We start from the raw sequence: 15,151 nt of genomic DNA on the forward strand, positions 1-15,151 counted from the left end.
TCCACACAGAGCTGTTGGAGTCGGCTACATGCTTTCCAGAGGGATTTGTATTGCAGATTACCGGTGCTCTGATTGACTCAGGAACGTGTATCACTTCGTTTGATCAGTGGCTGGCTGGCGAAGCCTCCAACCAGACGCGGAGACCTCGGAGATGGCGGCGAGTCACGGGATCTCCGCCCGGCCTTCTCTCCATCTCGTTCAACGTCGTCCAACGTCGTCCGTTCGTCGCTCGTCTGCCCCTCGCTGCTCCACATGGTCGAGGCCGGTCCATGTCAACGGTCTCCGCTAGTGACGTCGCAGGCCCCTTCAGCTTCTCTCTGCCCGGAAACCTGCCTTGTTGAGAAAAACAGGATTTCCGCGCGTCAGCGATGCCTTGCTCGCGGCCCTCGCATATCTCATATAATACTCTGCCCGCGACGGCAAATCCGGGCTGGCCCCAGCGCTCTGCGCCTCCGAATTCCCATCTTTACCGCTAGCCTGATCTACGTCCGTCGTCTTTCATCTGGTCCATGCATGCAAGCAGCAGTCTGGCGATGACGTCCTCCCTGCCGCTGCGGCTGAAGGCCGGCGACGAGCAGCAGGACCGTCAGTTGTCGAGGAGGCACGAAGCGCCATCGCTACACAAGGAGACGGGTCGGAGGCATGCGCAACACTGCACAGTGGCTGAGAACGCAGGGCTAAGTAGGATCTTCTCGCTGACTCCGGTTCCAACCGTTGTTCTGGACTCCTCCCTCCGGGTCGTCCAGGTCTCCGCGAGCCATCTAGCCTTCTCCCGGTTGACACAAGAGGAATGTCTCGGGGTGAACATCTATGCCTTGCCGCCGTCCAAGATCCCCGCTCCAGACGTCGCGACCATCCGTGGCGCCATCCGCACCGCCGTGGCCACGCAGGCCGTCCAGGTCATCGACGATGTGCAGGTGAGCCCGGACTCCTACTTCAGTCTACGCGTGACCCCAATCCACGAAGGCACGGGCCTTCTCTACGTCATTCTCGAGGCCAATGAGATCGTCGGTCAACGGGGCAAGAGGAAGGTCCCCAGTGAACCGCTCTATGTGAACGAGACCTACAGGATCCTCGTCGACACCGTCAAGGACTACGCCATCTTCATGCTGGACACAGAGGGCTACATAGCCACGTGGAACACCGGAGCCGCCATCCTGAAAGGCTACGACTCCCAAGAGATCATCGGCCAACACTTCTCCGTCTTCTACGGCGACGACGATCGGCGGGCCGACAAACCGGGCAAGGAGCTGGATGCCTGCCTGCGGGACGGGAGAGTGGAAGATGAAGGCTGGAGATATCGGAAGGATGGCTCTCGCTTCTGGGCCAATGTCATGATCTCCGCCATCTACCACGGCGGCTGCCACGTTGGTTTTGCCAAGGTCACTCGCGATCTGACGGAACGAAAGGCGGCAGAGGCCCGTCTGATCTCCGCGTTTGAGGAGTCGTCCAAGATCAAGTCGGAGTTCCTGGCCAACGTGAGCCACGAGATCAGGACCCCCATGCATGGGATGCTGCTGGCCCTGATGCTCCTGAGCGGGACGGACCTGGACGAGAAGCAGCGGGAGTACGCATCCATCATCGAGGACTCGGGATCCATCCTGTTGCGGGTGATCAACGACGTCCTCGATTACTCGAAGCTATCCTCTGGGTCCTTTTCGATCACCACAGATGTCCTGAGCGTCGTGGATGTCATGGAGGCGGTCGTTCGGAACTACACGTCAACACTCAAACCGGGCGTTGAACTAGACAAGTCCGTGGAACGGGATTTTCCGAAACACGTCCGAGGCGATCCGCTTCGCTACCGCCAGATCCTCCAGAACCTCGTCGGAAACGCTGTCAAGTTCACAGAGAAAGGATATGTTCGCGTACGATCTACTTTCTCCGAAGACAAGGAGGATAGCTCGTCGTACAACATCCTCACCGAGGTCATCGATACCGGGATCGGCGTCCCGGAGGATGCTCTCGGTTATCTCTTCAACCCTTTCACCCGTTTTGCTGATTCCAACACAAAGCGGTACCAGGGCACCGGCCTGGGCCTGTCAATCTGTAAAAGCTTGGCAGAGCTGATGAGCGGTTCAGTCGGATTTCGGCCGAATCCTGATGGCCAGGGCAGTATCTTCTGGTTTACCGTCAAGATGGGCAAACTCGATAATGCTCAGCCGGAAAACCCGTCTACGCCTGCTTTGTCGACTCCAGACCCCTGTGCGGAGGTCAAGACCATTGCGCCGCGGAAACAACTTCTGCTGGTAGAGGACAATATCATGAATCAGACTGTTATGTTGAAGGTGCTCAAGAGCATCGGCTTCGAGAAAGTGGACACGGCATGGGACGGTGCGGAGGCCGTGCGGCTGGTGAAACAGAAGCCGTTCTCCTATAATGCGATTCTCATGGATATCAACATGCCGCTGATGAATGGACTCGACGCGACGAAAGAGATACGAGACATGAAGCTTGAAATGCCGATTATTGCAATGACGGGGAACGCGCTGAAGGGCGACTCGGAAACGTATCTCGCTAAGGGGATGAATGACTACGTTGCGAAACCGGTTAGTCGACTGCAACTGGTGCGAATTTTGTTGAAATGGATCGGCTCGTGATGCGTCTTTGACACGTCAGTCTTCTAGTGCTGTCGGATATTCCATGACCGCATCGAGGGACGCAGGCATGTTCCTTCCTCGCCTACGATATAGCTCTTGCACGAAGCCCGCATCAGACGGGGCACCGCGGAGAACCATAAAAGTGTCCAGTTATTGCCCATCGGTATGCTCGTCACGCGGCAGGCCGTTATGCGAGCGGCGCTTCTTCTACCAGCACCTATCGTTGAGCTGATCAGATCGAACGTGTTCAGGACGTTCATATCTCGACGCTTCCTTGCAGGAAGCCACTCGCAGCCCCATCTCCTCGCAGCGGAGCTCCTGGATGATGCTACTGCTTCTCGAACCCTGATGCTGGCGGGTGACACCGTAGGTGATGTTCACGCTCCGTTCGTGTAGCGAGCGAGATGCGAGTAACGCCGCGAGGAGTTGAATGTAAAAACAACATTCATACATCTCGCGGTCATGGCCATAGGTCGACCCTTGTCGGAGTATGTGCCCAGCCGTCGATGCTGGCTACTGCGCTTGCAATGTTGAAGAGATTTTCCGGGATGCATGCGTCGGTCCATTCACCGCTTCCGGAAGTACCGGAGGCAGAGACATTGGTGTCGTCTCTACGATATCTGGTCCACGGCGTATTTTATTTCGACCGAGCTTCGCCACGCGTGGTAGCACGCTACCGATAAGCGCTTGGGCTCAAGAGGCAAGCGCTTTGTATTAACCCCAAGTGAAGGCCACCATCGAACTTGAACCACATGTGTACAGTGGAGTGGCTGCAGAACCTCTCCCTGTTGTTCTGGGTATCACACGATAGACACAATTAGCAAATGTGAGAAGTGACAAATATACAATCTGCTACTGTCGACTCAATAGACTTCGAGATCAGATCTGTTCCAGCAACTATGTTCCCAAGGTTTCAATAGCGGCAAAACTAGCCATCGTACCCAATTCACGGTGGACAAATCCGGGAACGTGTATCTCAACATAGCATTAGCTTTGCGCTTCTTTTCGGCATTGTGTCTACTCTAGAGGTAAAGAAAGCACACGACTCTTAGCTGGGATTAACCTCTGAGGTGTATGCAGAGACCACGATTTAGATGGCTCTTGATCTGCCGAGAGGTTGTTGGCCCCATAGTTCCGGCACTTTTTCTCCGTATCCACTCTTCAGCCGGTGGTGCATGGCGCCACTTGCCTGATATCCGAAAGGACGTTTGGCAGTACACAGTACAACGCGGATACTCGCTAGAGACCAAGATAATGAATCCTCAACGTGGACTACAGGACGAGGGTGAGGGATAACTGCAGGAGTTCTATCTCTGCTCGACTTCCCAGATCGCGTCATATTTGGCATATTCCCATGTTGGAGTGAGATGATCGAACCGAGAGGCACGGATACGATGTCGTCATGAATGGGTCGAGCGGACCCAACTACCAAACGATTGGGCAGTGGGCGCGGCAATCTCGTTCGTCCCAGCCATTCAGTCTCAGGGGAAGATGCATCCTCCGGCGGTCGGTTTCCACTTCCCCTGAACATCCGGCGGAGAGCTGCAGAGTGTTTTGCATCGTGCAGACTGCTACTAGAAGAGAGTTAACTAGGACAGTGATTGCGCGTCAACCTTCAGAGAGACTCGGAAAGGAGCAGCAAAGATGGCTGGATCGTGACGGTCAAAGGAACGAAGCGCAGAAAAACTCCGCAAGAGCTGATCCCTGCTGTAAAGGGGAAACCCGCCATCCAGGGGCGCTGCACCGCCTGCGCACAAGCCTTAAAGACCGCTTATCTTATCTGAATTCATCCAGCTGGCCAGGACCCGGCAGATCCCAATCTCGCTCCGGCCGAGGCTGGCGTGCACGCCGTCTACCTCTGCGCTCCTGTGAATCTCGTGCTCCGGCGCGGAGATGAGACGTCGCGCAGAAGCTCTGAGACTGCGCAGGCACAGGCCAGTCCTCAGCGACTTTTTTTTTTCCCTTTTTTTTTGGCCTCGCTGCATGAAGCAAGCACCCGGAAGATGGGAGTCTTTGTCGGAACTGCCAAGCAATGGACAAGAAAGAGCATTGGAAATAACACCAGATAAGCAACATGCCGGACTGGACAGTGTCCCAAAACAAGCTCCCTCAAGCCGTGTCAAGCTCATACCAAGCCGCCAATGGTAGGCTTGGTAGGCGCTCGAGGCCTCTGGATGGAAAAGGGCCGTAGGACGCTCCGCCAAACCCCGCTCTCAGGAGGATCCTGACTATCGTCCGAGGCCGGCGCCCGCTCTTGAACCCTAGGTAGTTAGCCTGTACTGGTAAAGCACCTAGCCATGGCCATGTGGATCTCGTGCTATGGGCTTTCTCTGCGCGGGGGCTCTAGATCAACAGGATGGAAGCGGATATATGGGGTTTATGCTCCCCTCGCCGGGCAGCTGACTCTAACCAGCGGACGACTGTGCAAGCCGTCTCACCATGAAGTCTCCTCTTCTGTTTCTCGGAGCGCTGGCCGCTGGCGTCCTCGCGGCCCCGGCTTCCACCAACTATGTTGTCCATGAGCGCCGGGAAGTGATGCCTCGCTCGTGGAGCGAGGGCATCCGTCTCCATGGAAAGACCGTCCTGCCGATGAGAATCGGCCTGACGCAGTCCAACCTGGATCGCGGAGATGACCTTCTCATGGAGGTGTAAGTTGCGCTCTCTCTCTCTCTCTCTCTGCTCGTGTTCTATCGTGCCTGACTTGGTTTCAGCACCCATCACGCCTCCCCGAAATATGGACAGTGGTACTCTCCAGAAGAGATCCGGGATCTCTTTGCGCCGGCGACAGACACGGTTAATGCTGTTCGCGAGTGGCTCGAGTCTGCGGGTGTTGCCCCCCATCGTATCACCCAGTCTGCCAACAGGCAGTGGCTGCAGTTTGATGCCGAGGCGGATGAGGTGGAATCCCTGTTCCGCACCAAATATTACATCTACGACCATTCTGCCACCGGCAAGTCTCATGTGGCCTGCACAGAGTAAAGAAACCCAGAGTCCAGAGGTGTTGGAGGAAGGAAGCTGACGACATGGGTAGATATTCGGTTCCCGAGCATCTCCAGGGGCACATCGACTACATTACGCCTGGTATTAAGCAGCTTGGCGTCGAGGGCGCCCGTCCTGCGAATCCAGCAGACTTGATGAAGCGATCTTTCAATGTTCCAAACCCGCTGCCACCAATTCTGAGAGCCTTGCCTATTAGTCTCGACGAGATCCTGGGTCAGTTGCTGCAGACTTGTGGCGTGGCGGTCTCTCCAGCGTGCATCAAAGGTAATGTTAATCACGCCAATCAGTCTTTCTGGATGCTTATTCATAAAACGCAGCGTTGTACAATATCACCGAAGGCACCAAGGCGGCCCCGGGTAATGAGTTGGGAATCTTCGAAGATCTGGGGGACGTCTACAGTCAGGAGGACCTGAATCTCTTCTTTGCAGCTTTCGCCCGGTATGTGCACCCGCCCCAGCCGCCGGGTCACTTCAGATTTGCTGATATGCCGCCAGTAACATCCCTGACGGCACCCACCCTTCTCTTAAGGCGATTGATGGCGCAAAGGCTCCGGTCCCTGTGACGGAGGCTGGTCCAGAATCCGATCTGGACTTCCAGGTTGCTTACCCCATTATCTGGCCTCAGAACACCGTTCTCTTCCAGTCCGATGATCCTGTCTATCAGGGCAACTACACGTTCCGAGGATTCCTCAACACCTTCCTCGACGCCATCGACGGCTCGTACTGTGACGAGATCTCGCCGCTTGACCCATCTTACCCGGACCCTGCACCGGGCGGTTACAAGGGCAAACTCATGTGCGGTGTCTACAAGCCTACGAACGTCATCTCCATCTCGTACGGTTCGGCTGAGGCTGATCTGCCTATCTCTTACCAACGCCGCCAGTGCAAGGAGTTCATGAAGCTCGGCATGCAGGGTGTCACTGTCTTTGTCGCCTCGGGCGACTCCGGCGTCGCGGGGCGCGGAGGAGACCCTACACCCAGCAACTGCCTGGGCACTGACGGCAAGGTCTTCGCTCCCGACTTCCCTGCGACTTGCCCGTACCTCACCGCGGTTGGAGGAACCACTCTCCCACCGCTTGCTGACCCTAAGCAGCCCGGCCAGGAGGTTGCCGTGAAGAGCTTCGGGTCGGGAGGGGGCTTCAGCAACATCTACGAGCGAGCTGATTACCAGAAGGCCGCCGTGGAAGAATACTTCAAGATCGCGAACCCGCCTTACCCCTACTACCAGAGCGTCGATAACAGCAGCTTCGGTGAGAACGGTGGCATCTACAACCGTGTCGGCCGTGGATACCCTGATGTCTCGGCCATCGCTGATAACGTCATCGTGTTCAACAAGGGCGCGCCTACGCTCGTTGGCGGAACGTCTGCCGCGGCACCGGTCTGGGGTGCCATCATCACCCGCGTCAACGAGGAGCGCATCGCCGCGGGCAAGAAGACCGTTGGGTTCATTAACCCGGTCCTCTACGAGCACCCTGAGATCTTCAATGACGTTACGCAGGGCAACAACCCCGGCTGCAACACTGACGGCTTCCAAGCCGCCAAGGGATGGGACCCTGTCACGGGTCTGGGAACACCAAACTACTCCAAGTTGGTGGATCTTTTCCTGAGTCTTCCCTGAAGCGTCGAAATTTCTAACGTAAACCGCTCGAGACTTGTGTGTGATGTACACATATCGAGCGTTCTGTACTGCGTACAGTATGATAGTAATGTGGGTGACTTAACGGCCCCCGGAATGTACATACATACCCGTTTAATGTTCTGCGACGGTCCCTGCCTTGATGCTACGTTTCCACCGTCAGTCATTTGTCCAATAGCTTGATATATTAAGGAAATTACACGCCTTCTGGCAGCAAATACATGATCCTGGTGGAATTGATAGGAAATAATCCTAGCACCTCTGTTACAGACTTGGATTGCTTGCTCCACAGAAGTGATATGAGCATTGACACCTCATTCTTTAGCTGATGTGTTCACTGTGATTGATCAATTGCGAGCTCTGCTATGCAAGCCAGATGGCATAATTAAATCATTCCAAGTGAGATGCAGTTATTATCCTGTTGCGTAACAACAAAACGTCATTCTAGATCTGCCAACAGAAAACACATGGGCTTTACTAGGTGTTTCTAGAAGGCATCACCTTCGAAAGGTCAAATAGTAATATTCAACTGCACACTGTCACTAGAAGCATGTCACCAGCTGGAAAAAAATTCTGCCACGTAGATATATATATATATATATATATATATTGAGCATTAGTCCGTATCATTAACATTATTATTATTATCCACCATCTGCGCCGAGTCGTGTCTCTTCCTCTTTCCTCCGGGCCCTGTATTCTTCGGCTCCACCATTCTCGAAAAATCACAGATAAAGATCCAGAAACACCCTTCCTCGATCCCACTCGCCCAGCTACATTCCTTCACCAGCCTCTCGCTCATCAGCCTCTTCCGCTCCGGACACTGCCTGATGCGCACGTCGCCCCGGATGTAGATCTTATCTGCCGGGACGGCGTGGCCGAGCTTGAACTGGAAGCCCGGGGAGAGTTGTTCGAGGAAGATGACCCGCACGGGGAGGTGGCCGACGCTGTTCTCGTCGTGGTGGATGGTTGTGATCCGGGATGCTAGGGAGTGGCGTTGGTGCGGGGTTAAGGGGGTGCTGGTGTAGATTGTGAATGTGGGCATTGTAGATGTTTATATTTGATTCGCCCGTAGGGTATCTGATATTATACTCTGTAATTGGGATATCCATTATGTTAGTAGACACGGTGAGAAAGGGAAATGGTCCATCCCCGCGCTTGCAAATGTGGAAATGAGATCATCGAGCCGTCACTCTACAGTTCTTGTAGTGAGTCGTCTGGACAAGTATACAGAATAGAGAGCTCTTATCGCACAATTCCAAAGGCCGAGATGCCAGGGGAGAAAGAAAGGAAGCCGTTGCGCGGCTAGTAGCAATGATCGTTCTCTGATGTATAGCTAAACTGCTGTTGCTCCGTCCTGGAGTACGCTGCTGTCCTCAATCGGCACCATCGCGGTCAAAAATACCGGAATAAACAATAAACTTGTGGACACGGCGAATACAGCTTGTATCATCTATGGTTCAATACCCATATGGATATTTTTTAAGCTCTGTGAAGTTGGAGGTTTGGTCAGGTCTTCGACTGTTGGTCATCCGCCCACTCATCGTTATATTTATAGTCCAGGTGCTGTCTGATCGACGCTTTGCATACAAACAAGCTTCATATCAAAAATGCAAGAAGAATGAAGATGGATCATGAATAGAAATTCTCTCTTAGATGCATTAATTTATATCTCTCTGCTTGGTTACAGCAGAGATCCTTGAACTATATAAATACCTGTCATACAACACATCCCAGCCCCGCCGCCCAGAAATGTAGGAAAACATACAAAGGCTTCTACAGAACAGCAACCGTTTTGGCATCCGGGTTAATCACGTTCTCAAACTCCGCGTCCTCGACCATCCTGACAAGCGCATCGGCCACGCCATACGCGAAGGCATAGCCTCCGCCCCCGAATCCGTACGCCGAGAGGACCGTCCGTTCCCCGATGCGCTGGGAGTCCAGACGGAATCCACCCTCGCGGGACGGGCGGATCCCGACGATGTAGCTCAGGTCTTCCTCTGGGGGGTCACTTGGAACTACTTCGGGAGCAAGGCGGTGCGCCCGTGCGATCTCGTCCCGTGCAATGTCCATATCGACTTCCGGAGAGCTAATTATGGTCAGTATGTATACTGGTGAATGTATATTTAAGACCAGTTTGATAACTCACAGGTTGTCGCGCTGCTTGATACCTCCGAGAACAAGGCCGTTAGACATCGGACGAGGGATAACGTAGGTATACTCCTTTCCGTTGCGGAAGTACATCGTCCCGGTGTTGGGAGTCTTGAAGAAGACATTCTGGCCTCGCTCCGGGAAGCATTTGTCATCTTTGACGTCGCTCAGCAGTTTACTGCCCCATCCGCTGGCGTTGATGAAGATCCTCGACTCGGGGAACATGTCGTAGAGCTCCGCGAGAGAGTAGACCTTCTGTCGGATGAATCGTCCGCCCAGGGACGTGATCTTCTTCCCCAGGTAGGGCATGTGTTTCGTGGGGTCGGTGACCAGGCAGTCGTACTCCCAGCCGCAGTTGAAGTTGGATGGGAATTCCCCGGGTTTGAGATGGCGGAACTGGAAAGTCGTCAGGTATTCTGACAAAATGAATATACCGTTTGAGCGCAATTTTACTCACGTTCGAAACAACAGTCCTCCCCCAAATGGCCGAATTCTTCCCCGGAGCCTCCTCCAGATACTCGCGGGATTTCACCATGCAGACTCCGGCTTCCGGTTCCTCCTGCGCCAACTTCAACAGGTGCCGGTGGCTGACCACCTGGAGATATTTATACTCGTCGCATATGCCGCCGGCGGAATGCCATGCTGCGCCTGCCCAGGCGGAAGCGTAGAAGATGTTCTGATCTCCGGGCAGATACTCCGCGACGAGAATCACCTGGAATCCCTTCTGGAGGAGCTGCCGAGCCGCGGCGCAGCCGATGATGCCGGCGCCCAGGATGATAATTGGGCGCTGCGGGAATGGAGTTGTAGAAACGCCATTTTGATGGCTGTGGCCATTCTGCTGTTCGATTGCCATGATGAACCCCTTAACCCTTCTTGCGACAGGTTCTCTCAGCGATAGAAGATGGGGTTTTGAGAAGTCGCTGAGAAAGCTGCTGTGGAGAAGATCGAGATTAAAGTATTTTATAGTGAAACAGCAGCTTCTATCTCCACATGAACCGTGCTACTCAGATGACGACCCCCTAATGCCAATTGTGATAGCTGCCTTACTGGAAGTGCCGTCGGCTTGAGCCGCCGGTCCTTAGTGGCAAGGAAATAGGGCTCCGGTGCCGAAAAGATCGATCTTTGATGATTTTATATCTCGGCATCCGACAAGGGAAATTCGACGGCGGTCCAGCCCGCAGATGCCCCTCCAGTCCCCGAGATCGCCTGATTAATAAGTTTTGGTGGACTCCAGAGTTATCGTAATAGCCACGTGCGCCTCCAATGATAATTGAAGAGTATAAGGTGACTGTCGTCCCCGGACGGAGATACTGCTGTCGGAAATGACCAGCGCGGAGCAGATGCAGATCAAGATCTATTCGCGCCATCTCTTCGCGATCCAAAGGCCACCACAGCATATCATCTAGGCGGAATGTATTCTGGAAAGAGCATGTGCCGGCAATGTACTCATTGAAACTCGGGATATTCGTACTCGTGACAGAGTCGTAGTATTCGGCACAGAAGCCGCTATACTCCAAATGCAGAAGATCAGTAGTCGCAACACACACACACTCAGTAATTCTCACAGTAACACTTTCGCACCAGGTCTCCCCATGAGTAAATAAACGTTTAGCAGACCTCAATGGAGAAGGCTGGTAGAGCGGGGAAAGCTGGTGTGGCCGTTCAACAAGGACCTGGCCACCCGGACATAGACTAGGGAGTTGAGAGTTATCAAAAGCAAGGATACCCCCGGTAGGAGCCTACCGCTACAATAAGGATGCTTTCTGACGTCGGTAAGGCACAGTGCACATCTCCCACTCCTCCAACAGAGAGTTGGTCAGGGCAAGAGACAATTCTGTGGAAATTTGACCCAGTTAATCTTAGACGGAAGGCCTTTGCGAAAGGTACGTCTTTACGGACTTTCTCGAGCGTTGTGGCACCGAGATAGGCATGCCATGAAGATAGAGGTAGTCTTTAAGAGCACACCATTGCTAATGGGCCAGTGCGGGAAAAACCGAGATCGGCTTCTTTAATGGTCGCAACGCGTTGTCTTCTGCATCATTCATCCACCTGCTTTCTTGACTATATTTGGAGGGATTCTGAAGCGAAGACTATCTTGCCGAGTGGACGAGGGCTCGGTAAAACTCTGATCGCCACATATTCTGAGATCCTCGGAGAGCAGCCAAACTGGATCTGTTTGCCCGCCATCTTTTCAACCCATCGGAGAGATCGGAGAGCGGAGTGTCAATGTGCAGTTTGAAATCCCACAGAAACGTTCTTTTTTTTTATAAAAAAAAATTGTTAGTGAACTCAGGGAATACGTGGTTTTGAGTATGCTCGTTACTGGTCTCCAGTCGTATTCCTGTCACCACTATCAAAGGATCGAATATAACAAAAATATATTGATCTGAAAGAACTCGGTCGTTTTGTACGTCGAGCTGCAGCGAGAAATGGCGCCACGCAGGGCGAGTTGACGCTTTGCAAAGACCGATGTAACACGATAAAGTCTTCTCCACTCTGGTCAGGGGTTCCTTGCACCAACAATCGAGCTGTAGAAAGAGATCGTGCATATCTCTAAGTCCTTCAGGAATTGGAACTCCGCTTTTTTGTCCATGCGCCGGCTGATATCTAAGCGTGCGATAACAGACGTCTTTTCTCACGATGCGCGTCTCCTTGATCTCGGCTCCCTCCACCCCCGTCATGATAGGGCGTCCATTGCGACAGACGAGACTTGTCAGGAGAATGACCAGGATACCCACCAGGGCAACTCGGTGGCGGTCCAGCCCGCTCCCTAACGAGGCCGTTGCCGGCTAACGCGATAGTGCGGGTTCCCCACGCAGTTATCTTTGATCAAGCATTTGGAGTCGTTGCAGAGCCGAGCTCGCTGTTGTACTTATAGTTATAGACCCACACGCGATCATGGACGTGCTTCTGGTGTCTTGTTCCCGCTCGTTCCCCCATCCTCCATCCCCATGGACAGCCAGACAGCGGAGAAGACGCCTCACGAGCTTCAAAAAGCAGCAGACGATGAGAACAGGGACGATCCGATGGCCTCAAAGGTACCGTACAACATACCTACATATGACATGCCTCCGGATACAAACCGACAGGGAAAACGTGCATTGGACCGGGCTGATGGACGCAACAGGCCGTAGATGTCGACGTGAACGGCGACCTGGGCTTCATCGACGATCGTGAGGCCAAGCAGATCCTCCCCTATGAAGCCGACGACTCGCCTTTCCCCGAGGTGCGCGCGGTCGTGTCGCCGGTCGACGACCCGTCGCTGCCCATCAACACCGTGCGCATGTGGTGCATCGGCATCATCTTTACCATCGTGAGTCGGACGCATGGCCAGGACGACCACTGGATGCAGCCATTGACCACAGTGTCCAGGTCGGCAGCGGTCTGAACCAATTCTTCAGCCTGCGCCAGCCGAGCGTCACCATCAGCTCCCTCGTCGCCCAGCTGCTGGCCTATCCCGTCGGCTGTGCCTGGGCCAAGTTCATGCCCCTGGGCATCCTGAACCCGAACCGCAGCTTCAATATCAAGGAACATGCCCTCGTCACCATCATGGCCAACGTCTCCTTCGGCTCCGCGGCAGCCACGCAGGTGATCGAGGCCATGGTCAAGTTCTATAACCTCCCCTCGCAGGGGGGCTTCGAGGTCCTCTTCACCATCACGACGCAGCTCTTCGGGTTCGGTCTGGCGGGCGTCTCGTACAAGTGGCTCGTCCTGCCGGCGACGATGACATGGCCGCTGGTCCTGTCCAACGCGGCGCTTCTGTCGACCCTGCACTCCCGGTCGAACGCCATCGCCGACGGGTGGCAGATCTCGCGGCTGCGCTTCTTCCTCTACATCTTCATCGGAGGCGCCATCTGGTATTTTGTCCCGGGCTTTCTCTTCAAGGGCCTCAGCACGTTCAGCTTTATCTGCTGGATCGTCCCGAAGAATGTGGTCGTCAACCAGCTCTTCGGCCAGACGACGGGTCTCGGGATGTCGATGCTGACCTTCGACTGGGCGCAGGTGGTCTTTGCCAACCAGAGCCCGCTGCTGGTGCCCTTCTGGGCCGGGATGAATGTCATGGGAGGGTTCGTGCTGTTCTTCTGGCTCATCTGCCCGATCCTCTACTACAGCAACACCTGGTACTCGGCGTACCTGCCCATGATGAACTCCAACACCTTCGACAACACCGGCAAGACCTATAACACAAGCCGCATCATGAAGCCCGACGGTACCGTCGACGTGGAGGCCTACCGCTCGTACTCGCCCATGTTCCTGCCCGCGGCGTACGCGCTCACGTACGGCCTGGCCTTTGCCAACCTGACGGGCATCTTCGTGCACATCGGACTCTACCACGGCAGGGACATCTGGCGTAACTGGAAGGGCCTGGGGAAGAAGGATATCCACGCGCGGCTGATCGACCGCTACAAGGAGGTCCCGTGGTGGTGGTTCGCCGCCATCACCGTGCTGATGTTCGCCCTGAGCGTCGTCACCAACGAGGTCTGGCACACGGGGCTACCGGTCTGGGCGGTTCTCCTGGCCTTCGTGCTCCCGGTGATCTACTTCATCCCCGTGGGCCTCATCAAAGCGGTGACCAACATCAGCACCAACCAGCTGAACCTGATCACCGAGTTTATCGGCGGGTACGCCTTGCTGGGACGGCCGATCGCCAACATGGCCTTCAAGTTCTATGGCTATGTGGCGGTGTCGCAGGGACTGGAGTGCGTAAACATGCAAAGATGTGGTCTTGTATTGGATAGAAACTGACGAGACATCTTCTGCAGATTCGTTGCGGACATGAAGCTCGCCCACTACCTTCACATCGCACCACGGACTGTCTTCCTCGCGCAGGGCACTGCCACGCTGATCGGGGCCATCGTCCAGTGCGGAGTGACGGTCTTCATGATCACCCGTGTGGACGGCATCTGCTCGTCGGACGCATCGGGCGGGTATTCATGCCCGCATGGGCGAGTCACATACTCGTCGTCCTTGATCTGGGGTAAGCAATTAGAACCGTCTTTTGACTCAGCTTTATTCGCTAACTTCCTCAGGTGCCCTCGGCCCCGGCCGCAGCTACTCCCCCGGCCAGCTGTACGGCAAGCTGCTGTGGTTCTTCCTCATCGGCCCGCTCGTGGTCCTGGTGACATGGGCGCTCGGGCGGCGGTGGAGGTTCATGAACTACGTGTCATGGCCGGTGATCATCGGAGGGATGAGCCTGGTGCCACCGGCGACGGGTGTCAACTTCTCGTCGTGGTGGGTGGTCAATGCGATCTTCAATGGCCTCCTCAAGCGGCGCAAGCCAGCGTGGTGGACCAAGTACAGTACGTTCCCATTCCTTCTGTCCGTCTACTATGTCGCTACAATATTGACTGAGTTCGTCAGACTACGTCCTCTCTGCCGCGCTGGACTCGGGTGTCGCCGTGTCGACCATCGTCATCTTCTTCTGCATCATCCTCCCTGGCGGGGTCCTCAACTGGTGGGGCAACAGCGTATATGCAACCACGGCGGATGGGCTGGGGACGCCGTGGAAGAGCGTACCCGAGACGGGATACTTTGGGCCGCCGAAGGGGTCGTGGGAGTAGGCATGTCTGGGTTCATGGATATGCTTTATTAAGTACGTGAATGCATGATTTTGCGCGTTATTCGAATTGAAGACTTTGAAAACCGCAGCTATGTTTCTTCATTTATACTGGGCACTGCGACACGATGCGTATACGCTGAGATTCCAACAACACATATACTCATATACAGGAGAGCCAACCCCCCATATATATATTCGAGAAGCA

The 15,151-nt window shown here is 54.7% G+C and overlaps 5 protein-coding genes across 5 annotated transcripts; 3 read left to right on the forward strand and 2 right to left on the reverse strand.

Moving 5' to 3' along the window:
• Positions 1–533: 533 nt before the first annotated feature.
• Positions 534–2,600, forward strand: VTN00DRAFT_5184 (uncharacterized protein; the record flags this gene model as incomplete). The annotated part of the gene is made up of 1 exon (XM_069431689.1): positions 534–2,600. One exon carries the CDS (start codon positions 534–536, stop codon positions 2,598–2,600), a length of 2,067 nt encoding a protein of 688 aa, XP_069290699.1.
• A 2,439-nt stretch (positions 2,601–5,039) lies between these two features.
• Positions 5,040–7,217, forward strand: VTN00DRAFT_5185 (uncharacterized protein; the record flags this gene model as incomplete). Its single annotated transcript, XM_069431690.1, has 5 exons — positions 5,040–5,248; positions 5,312–5,575; positions 5,632–5,864; positions 5,918–6,038; positions 6,095–7,217. 5 exons carry the CDS (start codon positions 5,040–5,042, stop codon positions 7,215–7,217), a joined length of 1,950 nt encoding a protein of 649 aa, XP_069290700.1.
• Positions 7,218–7,851: 634 nt separating this feature from the next.
• Positions 7,852–8,280, reverse strand: VTN00DRAFT_5186 (uncharacterized protein; the record flags this gene model as incomplete). Its single annotated transcript, XM_069431691.1, has 1 exon — positions 7,852–8,280. One exon carries the CDS (start codon positions 8,278–8,280, stop codon positions 7,852–7,854), a length of 429 nt encoding a protein of 142 aa, XP_069290701.1.
• A 731-nt stretch (positions 8,281–9,011) lies between these two features.
• Positions 9,012–10,239, reverse strand: VTN00DRAFT_5187 (uncharacterized protein; the record flags this gene model as incomplete). Its single annotated transcript, XM_069431692.1, has 3 exons — positions 9,012–9,324; positions 9,385–9,782; positions 9,844–10,239. The coding sequence occupies 3 exons, from the start codon at positions 10,237–10,239 to the stop codon at positions 9,012–9,014; spliced, it is 1,107 nt and encodes a 368-aa protein (XP_069290702.1).
• Positions 10,240–12,337: 2,098 nt separating this feature from the next.
• Positions 12,338–14,947, forward strand: VTN00DRAFT_5188 (uncharacterized protein; the record flags this gene model as incomplete). The annotated part of the gene is made up of 6 exons (XM_069431693.1): positions 12,338–12,424; positions 12,514–12,699; positions 12,759–14,086; positions 14,150–14,364; positions 14,417–14,686; positions 14,748–14,947. 6 exons carry the CDS (start codon positions 12,338–12,340, stop codon positions 14,945–14,947), a joined length of 2,286 nt encoding a protein of 761 aa, XP_069290703.1.
• Between the last annotated feature and the right edge of the window lie 204 nt (positions 14,948–15,151).

This window comes from Thermoascus crustaceus (assembly GCF_041956765.1).
Source record: "Thermoascus crustaceus strain CBS 181.67 unplaced genomic scaffold VTN00scaffold_2, whole genome shotgun sequence".
Lineage (NCBI taxonomy): Eukaryota > Fungi > Ascomycota > Eurotiomycetes > Eurotiales > Thermoascaceae > Thermoascus > Thermoascus crustaceus.